General features: G+C 45.4%; 1 protein-coding gene across 1 annotated transcript; it reads left to right on the forward strand.

Moving 5' to 3' along the window:
* Positions 1-809: 809 nt before the first annotated feature.
* On the forward strand, positions 810-18837 carry LOC133243992 (liprin-alpha-1-like). The gene is made up of 5 exons (XM_061410672.1): positions 810-1052; positions 15317-15419; positions 17149-17247; positions 17470-17674; positions 18294-18837. The coding sequence occupies exons 3-5, from the start codon at positions 17213-17215 to the stop codon at positions 18411-18413; spliced, it is 360 nt and encodes a 119-aa protein (XP_061266656.1). The 5' UTR covers positions 810-1052; positions 15317-15419; positions 17149-17212; the 3' UTR covers positions 18414-18837.
* The last annotated feature ends 2154 nt before the right edge of the window (positions 18838-20991 follow it).

Genomic DNA, 20991 nt, shown 5'->3' on the forward strand with positions numbered 1-20991 from the left:
TTCCAGGAGAAAGGACAAAGGAATCGTCCCATTGGGACAATTTGGTATCCATGTGGGAAAGTAAGTTGGATCCCTTCCTCAAAAGACAGCACCAAATCAATTAGACACATACTAAAAACCAACAATTGAAGGAAAAGCTTTACAAAATTTCGAACCATTTTTGATGAGGGAATATCTTTTCTTTAAATTGAGGTATTGTTGATTTACAATAATTTGTTTAGGGTTTACAGCAAAGTGATTCAGTGATTCAGCCTCTCAGGTACTTCCTTGGAAAAAATTCATTCCCTTTGGGAGGCCCCTAGGCCATGCCCCTCTACTCAGAACAGCTAAGAATCCTGAATAGGCAAAGCAGCATGTGGTGGTGCTCAGTGAGGGTTTTTAGACTGAATAAACTATTCTAACATGATAGAATTTTAACATGATAGATTCTAACAAGGAACAAGCCCAGAGTTTAAGAGAGGATCTCCAAACCTACCTTCCAAAAGGAGGTCTTGCTCCCTTGAATGTCAGTGCGTGAAACAGCGCTTGGGAAGGGAAAAGGTGTGTCATGAATATTTGGTCTGCAGAGGAGACAAAGTGGTGTGTAGAGATGATGTGCAGGCATGTCCCAGGACACTGAGCACATGGACAGAGTGACCGGACTCTCAGCCCTGCTCTGGGGGCATTGCACTCTCTCCATCCCTGACAGAGTGTGAGCAGCTCACACGTGTCTTGGAGAGTATAGTCACATGACCTGGACCTGGCCAATCAGTGTGTTCCATCCCTGGCCACCATGATTGGCACTGACCAATCGGGACCCAGGACCAGGCCTCAAGCTGGATTCAAAGGAAGAGGAGGGCTGGCTCTGCCGGAAGGGGTGGGGCCCTGTGAGGTCAGGCTGCAGCAGTGGGAGGGGGCGTGAGTTCACCTGGGGCAGTTGTGACCTTCTTGCGCCCGTTAGGGCAGAGCCGCCGGCCTGATTAGGAGGGCGCTGCTGAGCCCAGGGGTTGAGAGCGCCGGTTCCTGCTGTGGTCCTGGAGCTCCACCTGAGACCGGAGGGAAGCCGTCTGCCCGTGAGTCCTCTTCTGCTTGACTGTCAGCTTGCTTGGACTATGCTGGGTTTTCTGTCCAGCTGGCTACGTGAAGACCCTGGAAATGCACCTGTGTGGGTTTTGGCTGGCTTCAGGGAAGAAATGCCAGATGACACTGGGAGACTCCAGTTTAATCTGGATTCAGGTCATATCTCTTGAAAGTGAAGTGAAAGTCCTCAGTCGTGTCCACCTCTTGGCGACCCTGTGGGCTATACAGTCCATGGAATTCTGCAGGCCAGAATACTGGAGTGGGTAGCCTTTCCCTTCTCCAGGGGATCTTCCCAGTCCAGGGATTGAACCCAGGTTTCCCACATTGCAGGCAGATTCTTTACCAGCTGAGCCACAAGAAAAGCCCAAGAATACTGCAGTGGGTAGTCTGTCCCTTCTGTAGCGGATCAGCATTCCCGACCCAGGAATCAAACCGGGGTCTCCTGCATGGCAGGAGAATCCTTTACCAGCTGAGCTGTCAGGGAAGCCCAGTATCTCTTAAGGCCAGCTATTCATTGTAGTATCACCCTAATTAGTCTTCATGGGATTAAGGTAGCAACCTGCTAAGGTAGCAATCGATGTCCTTTTTCTAGAGGACAAAACTGGGGCTCAAAGAAGGGGGTAACACAGCTAGAGCAAGGAAGTGTGTACCTAGACAAAACCCCCAGATCCTGCTGTTAGAACTCAGGGAAGCCATATGGTGTGGCTTGTCCATGTGATGGGGGCTAAGACACCCAGCCCACACCGGATACTGTGGGGACCTAACTTGGTAACTGCCTTCTCACAGCTCTGAGACTCAAAAAAGCGATTTTCACTGGAGAGAGGAAGGATACGTCCCTCCATCCAACCCACCACATCCACTCCCACACCCTGCCCCCTTTCTCTTTCTTTGTGAGGGAATAAGCGTCACGCTCATGTGACCACATTGGCTGTCCACCTGGAGCTGCTACCGGAGAGGCCAAGAGCCTTTGCCCCCGAGTACCTCCCTTTCCTTTGCACTGTGGGGGCCCTTCTCGACACCTGCACACCAGAGGCCGTTTCTGAGACATGCAGGGACCCTCCTTCAGTTTGCAACAGATTGCATCCATCACTGTCCTTTCAATGCTTCCCTTGACACTCAGCTCCTGTGCTCCTTTGTCTACATTGCGACCCACCTGGCTGCCACGGGAGGGACAGAGCTGACCATGAATCCAAAGCTCAGATCTGACAGGCAGGAATCTGTGTATAAAGGGCCTGATTAATCATGCTGTAGAGGCTGTAGTGGGCTCCAAGGATCCGTAAGTAGGACTTGGGCCAAAGTGATTCCACAGCTGTTTTAATGCCTGGGGAGGGTCTGGCTATAGTGGGGGTGGGGTGAGTCTCCTGAGGTTCTGAAGGCCCACTGTGTGCAGATTCATGGCGCATAGAGAAGAGAAGGCAGAGTCCTTCCCTGGAGGTGGTCAAAGCTCATGGATGAGCCAGACAGGCAGGCAGGGCACGAAAGCACCTGAGCTGCCATTATGAGTGAATGGTGTGGGGGCAGAGGAAGAGAACCAGGTCTGCTCGCTTATTGGAGCCCAGGGCAGGTTGTCCCCAGACTAAACACTTACTATGGTGATGCCTGTCACTGCTGTCTGCAAAGGGTTTACATTGGTGTGTGTCTTCATCGAGTGGTCAGGCCGTCTCTAAGCTACACTGGCCATGGGCATTGCCTCTCCTTGGAACTTGACATGTTTCATCTCTTCCTTATGGAACATTCATTTCTAAGAGGGTTTTTGGGCCACAAGGATGTTGGGTTTTTCTCTAGCTTTGTCTCATGAGGAATGCTTTTCCACTTGTTGATGTGGTTTGTTTTCCCAGCTCTCTTTCTTGCCTTATTTTGTCAATTTGTTTCTGCCAGAGGAAGAGCTCAGAATTTGCCTCTGGCTGATATGTGACACTTACAACAGCAACACCTACCTGGATATTATGACCACATTTGCCGAAAGGGCTTTGTTTTGCAGAAGACATCTTGAAAGTACCTACACTGTCCTTTCAGATTCCCAAAGGCTATTTGAAATGAAATAAAAACAAGAATTCTCAAGTTTAGTCTTACAATATGTGGGGAGTCAGAAAAATCCCCTGGAGAAGGGAAACACCACCCACTCCAGTATTCTGGCCTAGAGAATTCCATGCAGCGTATACTCCGTGGGGTCACAAAGAATCAGACAAAATCTGATGACTAATCAACAACACCGAAGCTTCACCATTTGTCAGAGATAACAACAGTATTTACACGACTGTGTGCATGTTTAGTGGCTCATACATGTCAAACTCTTTGCAGCCCTGTAGCCCCCTAAGATCCTCTCTCTGTGGAATTTTTCAGGCAAGAATACTGAAATGGGTTGCCATTTCCTCCTCCAGGGGATCTTCCCAACCCAGGAATTGAACCCCGGTCTCCTGCATCTCCTCCATTGGCTGTCGGGTTCTTTTCTGCTGAACCACCTGGGAAACAAGTCATTACATCACTGGGTTATCCTAAAGTACTTAACTTGGAGTCTGGCACTCGGGAAATTCTCACTGGTGATGTGAATATTCAGTCATATATCATTATTGCTCATATGATAATGAAATGGCCATGCTCATAAAGGAGAAAGAAGAGCCTGTCCAAGTCCAATTAAATCCTTTGCCACACATATCTTTTTAAAAACTTCTTGACTTTGAAATGAACATCAAACATAAAGACATTGGTTATGGCCTCCAGAAAAGATTGAGCTGTACCAATAAGTGACGAGGATTCTTCTCCCAGTTCCAATATGCATGCGTTGTTTCCCGGGCACCAGTGAGCACTTCTCCGGTGGGCTCAGAGAGGCTGAGTCACTCACCAGAGACAACACAGCAGCAGACCAGGACTCCGACCCAGGTCGCTGAAACCACGGCTCCCTCCTGTGCCCATCTGACCTGCCCCTTGAGGGCAGCAGGAAGATCTGGGCTCCCCTGGCCTGAGCCCCCGGGCCTGCCTCCCCTCGTCCGTGCTGGGATGTGTCCATTCCCAAACCATGCACTGTGTCCCCCAGCCCTGGGCCGTCATCTCAGGCTCCAGGCTCCCTGCAGGTGAGCCCCACGCCCACCAGCACACCTCTGAGCCCTGCCCATCTGGTCTCTGTGCCCGAGTGTCCTGATGCTAACTGTTTTCTTGAGGCAGCCCCAGGACTGAGCCCTGCTTCTTCGAAGCTCCCTTCACCAAGCCCAGTGAGGCTCTGCCCTGTGGCTTCATGACAAGTATGGTGGGCTGAGTGGTGGCTCCAAAAGCCATCCATCCTTCTGCAGCCTCCAGAGGTGGCCTTATTCCGATGAAAGGTCTCGGCAGATGGAAGTAAGTTCCTGACCTCTGCACCAGATCACCCGGGATGCATGTGGACCCTAAATCCAACGACAGGTGTCCTTGGAAGAAAAGAGGGGGTGATCTGAGGCACAGAGCCACCCAGGGGAGAAGGTTTGTGCAGATGGACGCAGAGGTCGGGGTGATGTGGCCAGAAGCCCAGGGAGGCCTGGCGTCCCCCAAGGACTGGACCAGGCCAGAGGGACCCTCCGCTGGAGCCTCTGGAGGGAGCTCAGCCCTGCCCACACCTTGATCACAGGTTTCTGACTCCAGAACTGGGGGGGAATGAATTTGTGTTAAAGCTGTCCAGTCTGTGGCCAGTGGCTGCAGCCACTCCTGGACACTGAGAGTGAACTTGCTGGCTCCAAGGTGAGAACAGTGGCAGGACCCACCTCCTACCCCCCAACCCCAACACACAATCTTGTCATGAGGTTAAATGAGTTCATACACACAGATGGCTGAATCAGGGACTGACACTTGGATCTCAGCCCGCTTAACTTCCTCCTCCTCATCACCATCACCGTCATTGTGAGGGGCCCTCATCCACTCATTCAGTGGACATACAAGGCCCTGATGCGGGCAGCAAAGCCAGCGAGCTGGGAGGCTCCGCACAGGACTCACCCTGCCTGCTGGGGCCGCATGGACAAGGCTTGTGCAGTGACACGGAGGCCCCGGGAGAGGCTGGATCCTCCGGTCGTGGGAGGCATGGGCGCCTCAGCATCAGAGGTGGAGGGCTGAGCCGGGTTCATCCTGGGAGGGGGGTGCAGCCCTTCACTCAAAGTGGGGGAAGAACCCCATGTGGCACCCAGTGTCTGGTAGCCTCCCCTTGCCATGGCAGGCTGCGGGCAGAGCCATGGATGACCAGGAGTCTGCATCTCACTAAGGGCCGAGGCTGGGACTGAGGGAATCCTCAGTGAGGATTAAAAAAAAAAAAAAAACCATCATAAGTGACTTCAGCTCCATTGCTTTTTGCCAAAAACCTACAATGATCCCAAGAGCTTTGTACACTCCAAGGGTGGTGACTGGACGTGGAGCCCAGCAGTCCTGCCCTGAGTCCCACGGGCCGGCCACACCATCCCCCTTCCTTGGCCTGGCTTTCTCCTGCCAGGACCCCCAGAATGGTGGAAAGGCAAGTGTGGCCTCAAGCTGAGGGGCCCAGCCTGGGCTCCAAACCCCTGGGGGTCCCCTTGGGACGTCTGGTGGACCTAGTTCCCCCTGCCGTCGGGCAGCTCTCTCTCGGGGACTGTCGTGTTTCTTTGCTTTCTGTTGTGATGGGGCACCCCAGTTATCTCAGGGCGATGGGAAGTCTGTTGGTGTTACATGCTCCTGCCTTAGATGGGGAAACGTTATTGCTGCATTGACACGGCTCACTCGATACTGGGAATCTGTTAAACACAAATGGCAAGGGGAACAGAGCAAAACAGAAAAAGAAAAATAGAGAGTTGCTGGGTTGCTTCAGGTCTCACCTGTGATTAAGAGTGTGTACAGCCTGCATGTGAACCTGGGTTCCCACACCTGCCAGCTACCAGGTGCCAGGCCCTGATTTTAGACACCCAGCTTCACTAAGGAGTCATTGACAGATACAGTTTATGTGTATTTAAAGTCTACATTGTGATGACTTGATGCCCATAGACGTCATGGAATGATTGCCTTACATACGCATCGCCTCACACAGTTAACTCTGTGTGTGTGTGTGTGTGTCTTTTATGTTGTTCTTATAATCCATGAACACAATATAGATAGCTCTCCATTTTTTAAGATCTTCTTTAATTTATCTGAGAAGTTTATAGTTTGCTGTATGTCTTGCACATGTTTAATTAGATATCTTGATATTTTCAGTGCCATTATAAATTCCTAATAGATACAGAATTTACTTTTCTATATTCACTTGGTAAATCCATTTATTTCAAATCATTCTAATTGTATTTATTTATGTATACACAATTATGTCTGCAAATAAATTATTTTTTCCCCTTTGCAACTGTGATAACCCTTTACTTTTTCTTGCCTTATTGTATGGACTAGGATCTCCAGTCCTGAGTACATTGGTGAACAGAAGTAGTAAGAATAAGTATCCTTGTCTCTTTCACATTATCAGAGGAAAAGCTTTCAGTATTTCACCATCACACATGATATTAGCTTTTTTGTAGATAGTTTAATCAAAATATGTAAATTCTTCTCTGTTAGTTTACTAAGAGTTTTTTCTTAGTCGTGAACTAAAATTATTACATTAACTTTTCTTAAGTTTATTTTCTGCAGATTTTGAAATGGGTAATTTTTCTTTTATGTGATTTAACTTTAAAAAAATTTTGTGATTCTAAAACAACCCCAACCTGATCTCAATGTATTCTCCTTCAGTTGGACTTTATTTGATTATTTCATCTATACTCAGAGTCTGTAATTTTACTTTCTTGTACTTCTTCCTGGTTGGTTTTAGTATCAAGGTTATGCTAGTCTTATAAAACAAGGTTGGAGAGTGTTCCTTGTTTACTGCAAGAATTCCTGTGAGATTACTGTTTTCTACCCTAGAGTTTTGGAAGAATTGATTAGTTGGTTTTATTGTGGGGAGGCTTTTAATTTCAGATGTAATTTTTTTCATGCAAATAAAATTTTCTGATTTTGTATGTCTTCTTGGGTCTATTTCAGTAAAGCATTTCCCTCCTGCTAGGAAGTTATTGAGGTGAGCAGACTCTCCAGTTAGTAAGTGAACTGTGGTTCATAATATTTTTCTTATCTGCAAGATGTGTTGTCTCCCCTTTTAAAAACCCCTGATGCTGGTGATTTGAGCTTTGTCTCTTTGTCTTAATAAGTCTCTCTAGGGGTTTATCAGTTCTTTCAAAGAGCAAACTTTTGGCTTTGTTTTTAAAAAACTTCATATTTGCTTTCTGTTTCCTTGTTTTCTGCTCCTTTTTTCCCCCATCTACCTTGTGTTTCGTTTGCTATGTTTTTTTCCTGGTTTCTTGGGAGAGAGGCTTAATTGATTTTTAGCCTTCCTTCTTTTCCAGTGTATGTGTTTAAGGCTTTAAGTTACCCTCTAAACACAGTCGCTGTGTCCCACAGGTTTGAATAAGCCAGATTTTCAATATCTTTTATGGAAAAGTATTTTCTAATTTTCATTGTGTTTTTTTAAAATTATTATTCATGAAATTCTTCAAGCAGTATGTCATTTAACTTCGCAATGTTTGGGAAGCTTTTTCCAGTGACCCTTTTTTGATTTCTAGCTTAATTCCATGAAGAACCCCGTCATAGGCTTTTGGGGTTACTGTTATAAATACCGTAGACTAGCTGATAAACAACAGAAAGTTGTTTCTTGTAGTCCTGGAGGCCGGGGAGTCCCAAGATCACCAGCAGGTGCCACATCTGGTGAGGCCTGTTTCCTGGTTCCTAGACTGCCTCCTGCTTCTCCCTGTCCTTGCAGCACAGGAGCCCATTCCCTCCTGGCCTGACCCTTCCCAGAGTGCCTGCCTCCTCGGATCATCACCACGTGCTGGGTGAAGTTTGAGGGCCCATAAACCATCAGCCCATTGCAATCCCTAAGTATATTCTGCATTATTTCAGTCCTTTGAAATAATTCAAGCTTTCCTAATGGCTCAATACATATTCTTTCTGTTATATGTTCCTTGGGCTCTTGAATATGTATCAGTGGGAATGCAGTGTTCCATGTGTATCAGTCAGATCAGGCTTGTCACTCATGTAATTCAGATTCCGGTAGCCACGTTGAGTAAAAGCAGAAGTAGGTGAAATTACCTGTAATATATTTTATTTTAACACACCCCAAATATTATCATTTCAGTGTGTAATCAACATGATAAAACCTAATGCAATAGTTCACGTTCTTTTTTTCATGCTAAGTCTTTAAAATCCAGTGTGAGTTTCATGCTTGCAGCGCATCTGATTGTAGAGCCAGCCGCATTTCAGGTACTTCATGGCTGCAGGTGACTACATACCAGGGGGCCCAGTTCCACGAGAGATGTGTCTTTAACGTCTCCCACTGGGATTATGAACTCGGCTGTTACTCCTTTTCTATTTCTGTCGGTTTTTATGTATTGATATTTTGAAGTTATGTTATTAGGTACATTCAAGTTTAGAATCCTCATCTTCTTGCTAGACTGAACTTGTATCAGTATGAGATGCTCCTTTTTATCGCTAGAAATGCTTCTTTTTTAGAGACTATTTGATAGTGATATCGCCACATCAGTTTTCTGTCCTTGTTGGCCTGGGTATCTTTTAGGTTCACCTGTCTAAAAGATATTCCATCTTAACATGTAGCTCTGTGAATAGTGTACAGTTTTCATTGGAATCCGTTTTACACTTTATCTTTTAATGAGAGTGTTTGCTCTGTTTATCATGTTGATATTCAGTGTGTAGACACCATGTTGCTGTGTGTTTTCTGTTTGTCCCACCTAGTCTGTGTTCTTTGCTCTTGCCTTCTTTTAGAAGTTTGAAGTGTTTCTCTAGTTCTGTGCTCCTCTGTCAGGTTGTTGGGTGCACATTCAGAGACACAGCGTGTGTTTTACATTCAAGTCTAACTTAGTACTTTTACTGCCTCCCTGACTCGACTGTTTCCTCCTTGTCACTGTTACACTTTGAACTGTTAGATGTATATTTGGCGTTAACATCATTGTTTTGTAAAGTTAGTATTTACCCTCACAGTTACCTCATTGTTGGTCTCTACTTGTTTTTTATATTTCCATCAGAGACTACTTTTCTTTTTCCCAAAGCACTGCCTGAATATTTTTTTAGTGCATGTGTGTGGGTGATGAGTTGTCTCATTTCCATTTACCCTAAAAGTCTTTATTTTGCTTTCATTTTCGAAGAGTATTTGTGTTGAGTATAGAATTCCAGGTTGGTAGTTATTTGTTTTTCAGCATTTTACAGATGCCAGTCCATTATCTTCTGACTTCCTTGTTCTTGAAAAGTCAGCTCTCAGTGATGCTGTGCCATTAAAAGCCACACCATTTTTCCTCTGAACACTTGAACATGTTCTTCTAGCCTTAGGCACCCACAGAGCTGCTGAAACCAATGGGTGGTTTTCATTTTTGAGTCAGTGGTCTGATTCTTGAACCAACTCTTGCCACTGTCCCTGTCAGCCAGTTCAGTCGCTCAGTATCTGCCCCGTTGCGACCCCATGGACTGCAGCACACGAGGCTTCCCTGTCCATCACCAACTCCAGAGCTTGCTCAGGCTCATGACCATCACGTCGGTGATGCCATCCAACCATCTCATCCTCTGTTGTCCCTTTCTCCTCCTGCCCTCGGTCTTCCCCAGCATCAGGTTCTTTTCCAACGAGTCAGTCCTTCGCATCAGGTGGCCAAAGTATTGGAGCTTCGGCATCAGTCTTTGCAGTGAATATTCAGGTCTGATTTGCTTTAGGATTGGCTTGTTGGATCTCCTGGCAGTCCAAGGGGCTCTCAAGAGTCTTCTCCAACTCCCCAGTTCAGAAGCATCAATTCTTCGGCATTCAGCCTTCTTCATGGGGCAAGTCTTACATCCATACATGACTACTGGAAAAACCATAGCTTTGACTCAGTGAACCTTTGTTGGCAAAGTAATGTCTCTGTTTTTTTTGTTTGTTTGTTTGTTTGTTTTGTTTTTTCCTCATTGCCTTTCACTGGATTTCTCTTTTTTTTTTTAAATTTAATTTTATTTTTAAACTTCACATAATTGTATTAGTTTTGCCAAATATCATAATGAATCTGCCACAGGTATATATGTGTTCCCCATCCTGAACCCTCCTCCCTCCTCCCTCCCCATACCATCCCTCTGGGTCGTCCCAGTGCACTAGCCCCAAGCATCCAGTATCGTGCATCAAACCTGGACTGGCAACTCGTTTCATACATGATATTTTACATGTTTCAATGCCATTCTCCCAAATCTTCCCACCCTCTCCCTCTCCCACAGAGTCCATAAGACTGTTCTATACATCAGTGTCTCTTTTGCTGTCTCGTACACAGGGTTATTGTTACCATCTTTCTAAATTCCATATATATGCATTAGTATACTGTATTGGTGTTTTTCCTTCTGGCTTACTTCACTCTGTATAATAGGCTCCAGTTTCATCCACCTCATTAGAACTGATTCAAACGTATTCTTTTTAATGGCTGAGTAATACTCCATTGTTTATATGTACCATAGCTTTCTTATCCATTCATCTGCTGATGGACATCTAGGTTGTTTCCATGTCCTGGCTATTATAAACAGTGCTGTGATGAACATTGGGGTACATGTGTCTCTTTCCCTTCTGGTTTCCTCAGTGTGTATGCCCAGCAGTGGGATTGCTGGATCATAAGGCAGTTCTATTTCCAGTTTTTTAAGGACTCTCCACACTGTTCTCCATAGTGGCTGTACTAGTTTGCATTCCCACCAACAGTGTAAGAGGTTCCCTTTTATCCACACCCTCTCCAGCATTTATTATTTGTATGTGTCTGCTTTTTAATATGCTGTCTAGATTTGTCATAGGTTTCCTTCCAAGAAGCAAGCATCTTTTAATTTCACCATCTGCAGTAATTTTGGAGCCCAAGAAAATAAAGTCTGTCACTGGTTCCATTGTTTCTCCATTTATTTGCCATGAAGTGATGGGGCCGGATGCCATGATCTTCATTTTTTGAATGTTGAGTTTTATGCCAGCTTTTTCACTCTCCTCTTTCACTTTCATTAAGAGGCTCTTTGGTTTCAACCCCTGGAGGCATTTCTTATTCCCCTTTCTGTCTTTTCTCCACCATGAGGGTCCCCATTTATACTTTTTAACAATGTAGTTTAACAAGGGGCTCCTTCAATATATTCTATCCTTTTTTTTTCTCTCTTATATATATTTTTTACCTGACCAATCCTTCAGTTCACTGATCCTCTCTTCAGCTACGTCCAATCTGATGTTAAGCCCCGAGACTGAGTTCTTAAATTCAGTCACTGTTATTGTAAAGTTCTAGAGTTGGTTTTGATTCTCAGAAATTTTTCCTTTTGTCAAGTATATATTTTTTTATTGTTGTAGATGGTTTATTAGTTGACTATACACATACAAGTTTGTTAAGTAAAATGAACAATACTGTATTTTTTTGTGACAACATAATAAAAAAGTATATCTTGACATAGAAAATCCAGCCAGTCATCAGTTGTTTTTTTTTTTTTTTGCTACATTGATAGATGCCCATTACACTTACATACTTTATCAACTGGCACTTGGACTGTTTCTAGTTTTCATTATCTCTGAATAGTTCTGCTATGAAGTTCTTTACACAGCTTACCTTTGGTCATCTTTTAGCCTAATTCCTTAGGATGTACCCTTCAAAGTGAAATTATAAAGTATCAAATATAAATATCTTCTGGTTCTTTTTCTCATATTGCCAGATTTCTTTCCAGACTGAAACAACTTATAATATCTACAGTAATAGTTGTATTTTCCCACAGAATTGTGAAAATATTGGGATGTGTTACTTATATTTATTTTAATAGGTATATATTACCACAGCTTTTAAAATCTGTATTTCTTTCTTTTTTTTTATTCCTTTATTTCTCATGTGTTCCCCATCCTGAACCCCCCTCCCTCCTCCCTCCCCATACCATCCCTCTGGGTCGTCCCAGTGCACCAGCCCCAAGCATCCAGCATTGTGCATTGAACCTGGACTGGCATCTCGTTTCATACATGACATTTCACATGTTTCAATGCCATTCTCCCAAATCTTCCCACCCTCTCCCTCTCCCACAGAGTCCATAAGCCTGTTCTATACATCAGTGTCTCTTTTGCTGTCTCGTATACAGGGTTATCATTACCATCTTTCTAAATTCCATATATATGCGTTAGTGTACTGTATTGGTGTTTTTCCTTCTGGCTTACTTCACTCTGTATAATAGGCTCCAGTTTCATCCACCTCATTAGAACTGATTCAAATGTATTCTTTTTAATGCCTGAGTAATACTCCATTGTGTATATGTACCACAGCTTTCTTATCCATTCATCTGCTGATGGACATCTAGGTTGCTTCCATGTCCTGGCTATTATAAACAGTGCTGCGATGAACATTGAGGTACACGTGTCTCTTTCCCTTCTGGTTTCCTCAGTGTGTATGCCCAGCAGTGGGATTGCTGGATCATAAGGCAGTTCTATTTCCAGTTTTTTAAGGACTCTCCACACTGTTCTCCATAGTGGCTGTACTAGTTTGCATTCCCACCAACAGTGTAAGAGGGTTCCCTTTTCTCCACACCCTCTCCAGCATTTATTATTTGTAGACTTTTGGATCGCAGTCATTCTGACTGGTGTGAAATGGTATCTCATAGTGGTTTTGATTTGCATTTCTCTGATAAGGAGTGATGTTGAGCATCTTTTCATGTGTTTGTTAGCCGTCTGTATGTCTTCTTTGGAGAAATGTCTATTTAGATCTTTGGCCCATTTTTTGATTGGGTCATTTATTTTTCTGGAGTTGAGCTGTAGGAGTTGCTTGTATATTTTTGAGATTAGTTGTTTGTCGGTTGCTTCATTTGCTATTATTTTCTCCCATTCTGAAGGCTGTCTTTTCACCTTGCTAATAGTTTCCTTTGATGTGCAGAAGCTTTTAAGTTTAATTAGGTCCCATTTGTTTATTTTTGCTTTTATTTCCAATATTCTGGGAGGTGGGTCATAGAGGATCCTGCTGTGATGTATGTCAGAGAGTGTTTTGCCTATGTTCTCCTCTAGGAGTTTTATAGTTTCTGGTCTTACGTTGAGATCTTTAATCCATTTTGAGTTTATTTTTGTATATGGTGTTAGAAAGTGTTCTAGTTTCATTCTTTTACAAGTGGTTGACCAGATTTCCCAGCACCACTTGTTAAAGAGATTGTCTTTAATCCATTGTATATTCTTGCCTCCTTTGTCAAAGATAAGGTGTCCATATGTGCGTGGATTTATCTCTGGGCTTTCTATTTTGTTCCATTGATCTCTATTTCTGTCTTTGTGCCAGTACCATACTGTCTTGATAACTGTGGCTTTGTAGTAGAGCCTGAAGTCAGGTAGGTTGATTCCTCCAGTTCCATTTTTCTTTCTCAAGATCGCTTTGGCTATTTGAGGCTTTTTGTATTTCCATACAAATTGTGAAATTATTTGTTCTAGCTCTGTGAAGAATACTGTTGGTAGCTTGATAGGGATTGCATTGAATCTATAAATTGCTTTGGGTAGTATACTCATTTTCACTCAAGTATATTTTTGAACAGGTGACATTTGCATCTGATACCTCTAGCACACTTCTGATATGCTGATATACATCTGATACGTCTGGATCTGGTTCAGCTCTTTTTCTCTTGGTCCTGTTTGTTGTTACACCCTTTTTTGCTTCTTTGGTTGCATGTTGGACATTATGTTTGGAAAACCCTAGAGGTTCTGAGTGATGCTGCCTTCTCCAGAGTTTCCTCTGACACACACATCCAGTGGGGACAGAGCTGTCTGTTCACTTAGGGCCTGAGGGACTTGAGGCTGGGGAGGGGGCAGTGTCCTTGTAAGCTCAGTCTCAGCAGCCTTCACCCACCTTCCACCACAAGCCCAGGGAGGAGCTTTCCAGCATCTCGTTCTGGAAGCCTGGGCTGCCCCATAGCCCCCTTCTTGGCAGGTCCTGAAGTGGGGGCCTGCCCCCATCTGCGAGGGTGTGTAACCGAAGGGCCCGCCTGTGGGCACTTTTTCAGTGTTGCAACCCCAAGGCAAAGACCAAGACCAGGAAGAACTTGGCCTCGGCCCAAGTCCTGGAAGCAGAGTGGCCTGAGGTGAGAGCAGCCGGGGGCTGGGCCCGTCAGACTAGGCCTCACCCAGCGAAGTGTTGGGGTTGTGTTTCATTTTGTTAGCATAGTTGTGGGCCCTGCCTGCCAGGGCACTTTGGCCTTAGTGGGCAGGATCGACCCCAGCAGGATTACCTTGTAAGAGGTTGTGCAGGTGCCACGTGAAGGATCGTCGGGGGCCCCATAAGAAGGGAAACACTGCATGGAGGAGTCACTGGGCCACGAGGACTAAGCTATAAAGTCAGTCCTTGAAGCAGAAAGGCTAAGCCCCTTAACGTCTCCCTTCTTCCAAAGAAAGGATACACTGGCTGGAGGAGTCTCTGGGGCATGAGGATCGAGCTAGAGAGTCAGTCCTTGAAGCAGAAAGGCTAAGCCCGTTAATGTCTCCCATCCTACAAAGCACAGACCAGTGTGTCCAGTATTTTAATGACGGGTACCTACTGCTTACATGTATGACATACACCCTCATAGCTACACATGTCTACTACATGCCTCTTACAAGTGCTGGGCACTGTTCTGGGTGCTGGACACTCAGTATGTAGTAGGGGATACGTAGCCCAGGATTTTTTTATTTCTGCAAAGAAAAATAGAAGAACGAAAGATTCCATGTGGTTCAGTTTGAGAAAGTTCACCATGTGGAGGGCCCCATGTGCACGCAAATTGTGGTAAAATACATTTAACATAAATTTAACATTTTAACCACTTGATTGAATGACTGGGTGGCTTCAGTGGAGTCAGGTTAACAGATGGCCCTGAGGTGCCATCCGCCTTTATCCCAGAGGAACACTCCAAAGCTTGTGGCCTTGTAGACCTTCCCTTTATTCTTCACTCTCCCCAGTGGCTCTAGGTCATTGGTCTGTGTGTCGTTTAAGAATCTCTTTATCCACTTTGTTGTTAAGTTTATGTTTTGGAAAGCTTCTCAGACGTCCCTGGGTCTTGAGAAGGCAGGCTTGGATTCCAGGTTCTCCCCTGCCGCGTGCCTGCCAGGTCGAGGTGGAGGCCGAAGGCTGGTCTGAGTTGTGGTGGTCTGTGTGGTCGTGGGGTCAGTGGACCCCCTCTTCTCTGGAGGGGCAAGGAAATCCTTTGTGTGGAGCCTGGAGAGACTTGACAGGGTCAGTCTTCATAGTCTCGCTCTCTTTTTAATTTATGTTTGCATTTAGTTTCTCATTTAACTGTTTTCTAGGAGTTTCCAACTCCTACTGAAGAACTAAAAATATGCATGGAGCAGCTTCTTGAAAGAATAAGAAGAAATCGCTGAGCTTAGAGTGGAAAGAAGCAATACCAGGGTCAGTAGGGGGATTCTCAAGTGTTGACGTTTGCCCTGCGGGGGTCACCACTGGCCTCCGTTTTGGTGTCTTTAAACTCTGTCTGATTTTCAAGTCATTTTTCACACCTTCCCACTGAGCTGACCAGGGTGGATCAGTTCGGGGTTCTCATACCTTGCTTCAAATTTATAATGAGAGCTAATGTAATTTTAGAACATTTGAGGGTGGAGTTCTCTTAACTTACATTTTTGTCCATGCTACACTTTGTGTGGGATCTTAGTTCCCCGATCAGGGATTAAAACCAATGACCCCTGCAGAAGTGTGGAGTCTTAACTACTGGGCTCCTGGGAAAGTCCACTCTAACTTTAGCCTGAACTGGCGGGATTCCGATGTGCCTTAGCATGTTTTCCACTATAGGGTGAGTCTGAGAGGAGTTATTGGCCCTGAATCAAATATGAGGTTGAAGGTGCTCCTTTGGCCCTGCCCTGCAGCTGCTGCTGGAGCATCTGGAGTGCCTGGTTTCCTGGTATGTGCCGTCCCTCCAGATGACGGTGGGCAAGCAGCAGGCGCAGTCCCCAGCCGGCATGACCAGCGACGTGGAGGTGCTCAGGGCACTGAAATTACTGTTTGAGCACCACAAGGCCCTGGACGAGAAGGTACCAGCCACCCAGCCGTCCTGGATTTGTACACTTGCTGTCTTGTTAGGTGGATGATGCATTTATTTATGTAACTACTTGACTTTTGAGCTTCTTGAATTCTTGTATATATATTTTTTCTGTAAGAAGTCAGAGTTTTATATAGTTAAAAAGCGTTGCCTGTGTACATGCTCAGTCATGTCCAAATCTTTGTGATGCTGTGGACTGTAGCCCACCATGCTCCTCGCTTCATGGGGCTTCCCAGGCGTGAATACTGGAGTGGGTGTCCATCTTCCACTCCAGGCAATCTTCCCAACCCAGGGATCGAACCTGCCCTCTTTTATTGGCAAGCGGATTCTTTACCACTGAGCCACCTGGGAAACCCCCAGTTAAAAAGTATTAGTTGGCATAAATGTCTCCAGATTTATTATATTCTGTATATCAACTTGCAGTTAAAAACTGGGTAATAGAATTAATTTAGGATAACATTTTGTTCTCTCAAATTTAGAATTTAAAGCTGTTAACAAGCAGATTCTCTTGACGTTAAGATCAATGAGAGACATTCAAGGTGTTCTGTGACAGTATCCATGTATTAGGGTGAGTACACACTAAAAAGTGTACTAACGTATATACACACATCAACACACAGTGACTTGGCCCCTTTTATTTGAGTTGAGAGCATGATTACGAGTAGCACTCGAAAGGTGTAGTTTGTTAGAAGAAGAATTAGGTGCCACACATAAAGAGGTAAGTTTGATCAGTCATTGTGTAATTTCCGTGAAGGGTTTGTCATTTGAATCCTTTCATTTTAAAAAAGAATGAAAGCTGTAGTGGTGGGCATCAGATGTTATTTATCGTTCTGATTGAGGACCTGCCCACCTGGGTTATTTTAATGACTATTAAACTAGACTTGTGGCTCAGAGCTGCAGGATCTCTTAAGTACCCCTTTTTCCAGCAGAAGACAAATTCTGACTCTAATCACCTGGTGATATTCGGGACGGATAGCATCACCATGTATTTTCTTTTTATGTTGCGTTTTCAGTTTAGACTTGAATTTTTCCAGTGTTTTGCTGTCTTTACTTCTTTACTCTAATTCAACTTTTTGGTTTTAGCAGATGATTCTTAAAGAGGAGAATAACCAGGAAAAGATACTAACGCACAGGGTGCTTGATGTAAATCATGAGCAAGAAAACATGCCAACCGCCAATGGAAAGGCAAGTCCTTGGTCTCACTCTCTGTCTGGTTCTTGTCTTACCATCCAGTCTGTGTGGGGTTGTTGGGACCTCTCACCAACATACCATGTAGGTCTGAGTGGCTGTGAGGGTCTTGTGAGCTCCCAGAGAGCAGAAGGCAATTTTGACGTCACCGATTGCCCGGAAGTGCTGTGGTCCCTCCCTCTCAAAACAAGGCTGTCTAAGGCTTCCTTTCCCCCTTAGAGACCCTCTAAGCCACGAGGAAGACCTGGCTAAGGTGATCGACCTCCAGGAAGTCATAGACAAGCAGGAGCAGAGCCAGATGGAGGAGCGCCTGGCAGCCCTCTTTGCCCATGTGACAGAGCTGAAGGAGGACCTGGACACGGCCAAGAAGGACCTCCTCAAGTCCGAGGATGTGAACAGGAAACTGCAGCAGGATGTCCACAAAGTGAGTGACGGCAGCTGTGTCTGTTGTCCTGAGGTGGACTGTGGGTCCCTTGTTCTCCCGGTGATCTCAGCCTTGGCATGGCTGCGTGAGCAAGAGCAGAGCTCTGGCGAGACCGCAACTGGCTGCCTCCCCGCCTCTGCGTTGAGATTTCTGGGGTAGAAGAGGCCTGGTCCAGGCAGTCCGTTGGCAGTAAACCAACATTAGGGCAGCCCTAGTGCTGTGCTGCACCCTGGGTGTGGACTCCTCATTTCCACAAGTTCTAGGGTGCCCAGTGTGTTCCTTTTTTAAAAATTCATTCATTCATTTATTGGCGTATAGTTGCTTTACACTGCTGTGTCAATTTCTGCTGTACAGCAAAGTGAATCAGTCATCTATCTATCTATCTATCTACGTATCTCCCTCTCTTTTAGATTTCCTGCCCATTTACTTCACCACAGAGCACTGAGTAGACTTCCCTGTGCTGTGCACTAGGTCCTTACTCGTTGACTTTATGTGTAATATCAGTGCTGTATATATGTCAATCCGAGTATCCCGGTTCATCCTCCCCCCCCCCCCCCCCCCACAACTCCCTGTCAAATGTGTTCCTGATGATGCTGAAATTTCCTTCTGATTCACTCAGGCGAGTCTGGTGACGTCTGTGGAGCCCGTTCTCTTGGAGAGATGGGAGCATGCTGTGTGGACTCTGCTGAGGCAGCTTGCCTGGCCATCTTCTCTAGTTTTCTCAGGTTCCGCTCCTTGAAGGGATGTGTGACAGTGATACAGTCAGACAAGTCGAGTGATGTTTGCTCACCCTCAGATCTTCAGGCCCGAGCTGTGTGACCATGTGGAATCATGATGTTTCTGGCGGTCGTGTCTGTGGGTGTCATGATTTATGAGAAACTACCTAACGGTCACTGTGAAAACAGAAGAGTGCTGGGGGTTCAGGCCTCCTCCTGTGAGCCTCACCTCTCCTCTGTGCACAGACAGACAGCGCCCACCCTGCCCACCCCTCCCCCGTGAGACCGTCTCAGAGAGAACCCCTCCAACATGTGGTACAGCAAGTGTCCTTTTTTTAGTAGCTTGGTGTGAGTAATTCTGTGTGAGAACTCAAAACAGAAATATTTGCACAGGTTTGTATAAGCTATTCACACTACTCTTTGGCAACAGGAGATTAGGTGGCAGAGTTTAATATGTACAGAATTCTAGAAAAAGCATTTTTAAGACCTTTCACTTTTAATGTTAGGACTTTGCCCACATTGGTTACTTAATGACCAGGGAGGGACCTGAAATGGATTTTGAACTGGCGCACAGGAGTTGTACCAGCAGCAAGTTCTGGTCCTGGTTTGAGCGTTTCATACATGTGGTGTAACTCTGCTTTAGAAGAAGTAGGCTTGAGAAATCTGCACCCAGTTGTGTTACACTTTGATCTGCTTGCCTCATTCACAAGCCAGGTGATTCCTCCCACCATAGTCAACGACAAGTCATGTCTCAGTCTCCATTCATGTAAAAAAGACTACAGGTTATTAACCTTCTGCGACTCTTAAGAAATGGCAGTGTCACAGTCTGTCAGGCCCCTCAAATGAATACACCAAAATATCAACTGGTCGGCCCCCCCAGTTCCAAACCTCTGCCTGTGTTTTTGAGTGTTGTCAATCCTGTGACTACCACTCCGTGGTACCAAGTTTGACCCTAAGGAACAATGTTTGTCTCTTCTCTCTTGCTGGCCACGAAGCTACAGGCTCCTTGAGGTGCGACCATAAGCAACACCCAGTCATACTGTCCACACACCAGACAGGCCCTTGTCACACTCGACAGTGCTGAGGGGAGCTGCTTGGGGGAGCGGCCTACCCATGGTGGAAGGGAGCCCCTCGTAGCCTCATCTGGTCCAGTTCGGCTCTCAGGGTTTCCAGGTTTAGAATCAGCTGGTCCTATGAAACAGCAAATGACACAGCCTGCAACGCTTGCTTTCTGGATGTAAAATGACTTGCACCAAAATGTGCAGAACAGGTTACAGGAGTAGTTATCAACTCCGAATATTTTAATTGTGAGAAAATATTCTCTAAGTGTCCCATAACAAATAGAAGCACTCAGAACAATATTAAACCCTATAAACCATAATGAATAAGAAGTTCCATCTCAGGTGTAGAAAAGCTTCTGGAGGGAACACGGCAAGCCATTAACAATGATGAAGTCTGTAGAGAGAAGCTGGACTTGGGGCGGGGGTTTGGGTAGGGGGGCAGGACTCACTCTATTGCCCTCGCTCCTCTCATTGCTTTAAACTGTATCCATGGAGCTCACCTGCATTCCTGGGCATTCCTCACATTCATTCCTCTACACCCCACTTCTTCATGGGGTAAAACAAGTCAAACGGGCCAAGTTTCTGAGTCACTTGACTCAACCTGGCAGCTCTGTGCTGTCGGCCATGGCAGTCACTCGCCTCGTGCAGCCCCTGAGCACGTGAGACAGGCTGGTGCAAACCTCGATGTGGAAATCACACAGGATTTCAAGACTCGCAGTGAAAAAAGGGCGTCAAATAGCCCGTTGGTTTTTAAGGAAGTTTAGATTGCATATGTGGCTCATAGTATCTTTCTAACGGACAGCACAGTCCACGTGAAAGGCTCACGCTTTGTCTCAGCTTTCGGGTGAACCCAGAAAGGACTACTCAGAATTCTGAACCACACACAATGGCCACACACTCTAAATCCATCTATAATGCAAACACATTCAGTGTTCAAAACCAGAAATGCTATACGTGTTACAGCAGTGGATTAGCCATAAGGAAAATGTAACTCGACATCTGCTAAGTATCTTTAGTGACTGGAAGAACGAACCCAGCTCAATTCAGCTCTTAACAAATTTCTAAATGATTTAGAGATTTAAGTAGCTTGTTGTTTTGCATTTCTTCTAATTGCTTTTTAGCATTTTCTGCTTCCCATAGGAGAGCATTCTGAAAAAGATACAAACAGCTTTAGTGTCAATTCTTACAGACGTTGCATGGACTGCGGGATGGCTACTCTTCTGTCTGAAAGCATAAAGCACCTCGGGATGAGTGGCAGACCTCGCGCCCAGAGTGAAGTGCCAGCACGAGGCTGGATGACAACTTTTAACATTAACTTGTACACAGACAATCTCCTCCTTCCCCGACTGATCTTTTAGATACAAGGAGGCCAGGTCCCGGGACAAGTGAAACTGCTTATAGCTTTTTGCAGTTCAGTGGTCACTCAGGAAACTGGCACAGGTTTCACATGCCAAATTCAAGCCTGAGACAAAACTATCCCCACCTCAGGGCCAGCCCACAGGTCAGGGTGAAGTGAGGGGACCACACTGTGTGGTCTCTA

Source organism: Bos javanicus, unplaced genomic scaffold, assembly GCF_032452875.1.
Source record: "Bos javanicus breed banteng unplaced genomic scaffold, ARS-OSU_banteng_1.0 tig00001810_1, whole genome shotgun sequence".
In the NCBI taxonomy this organism is placed as follows: domain Eukaryota; kingdom Metazoa; phylum Chordata; class Mammalia; order Artiodactyla; family Bovidae; genus Bos; species Bos javanicus.

Coding starts and splice junctions, on each gene's coding strand:
- LOC133243992 (XM_061410672.1), top strand. CDS start 17,213: ATGAGCAAGAAAACATGCCAACCGCCAATGGAAAG. Junction 17,248..17,469: donor TGCCAACCGCCAATGGAAAG/GCAAGTCCTTGG, acceptor TTTCCCCCTTAG/AGACCCTCTAAGCCACGAGG. Junction 17,675..18,293: donor TGCAGCAGGATGTCCACAAA/GTGAGTGACGGC, acceptor TGATTCACTCAG/GCGAGTCTGGTGACGTCTGT.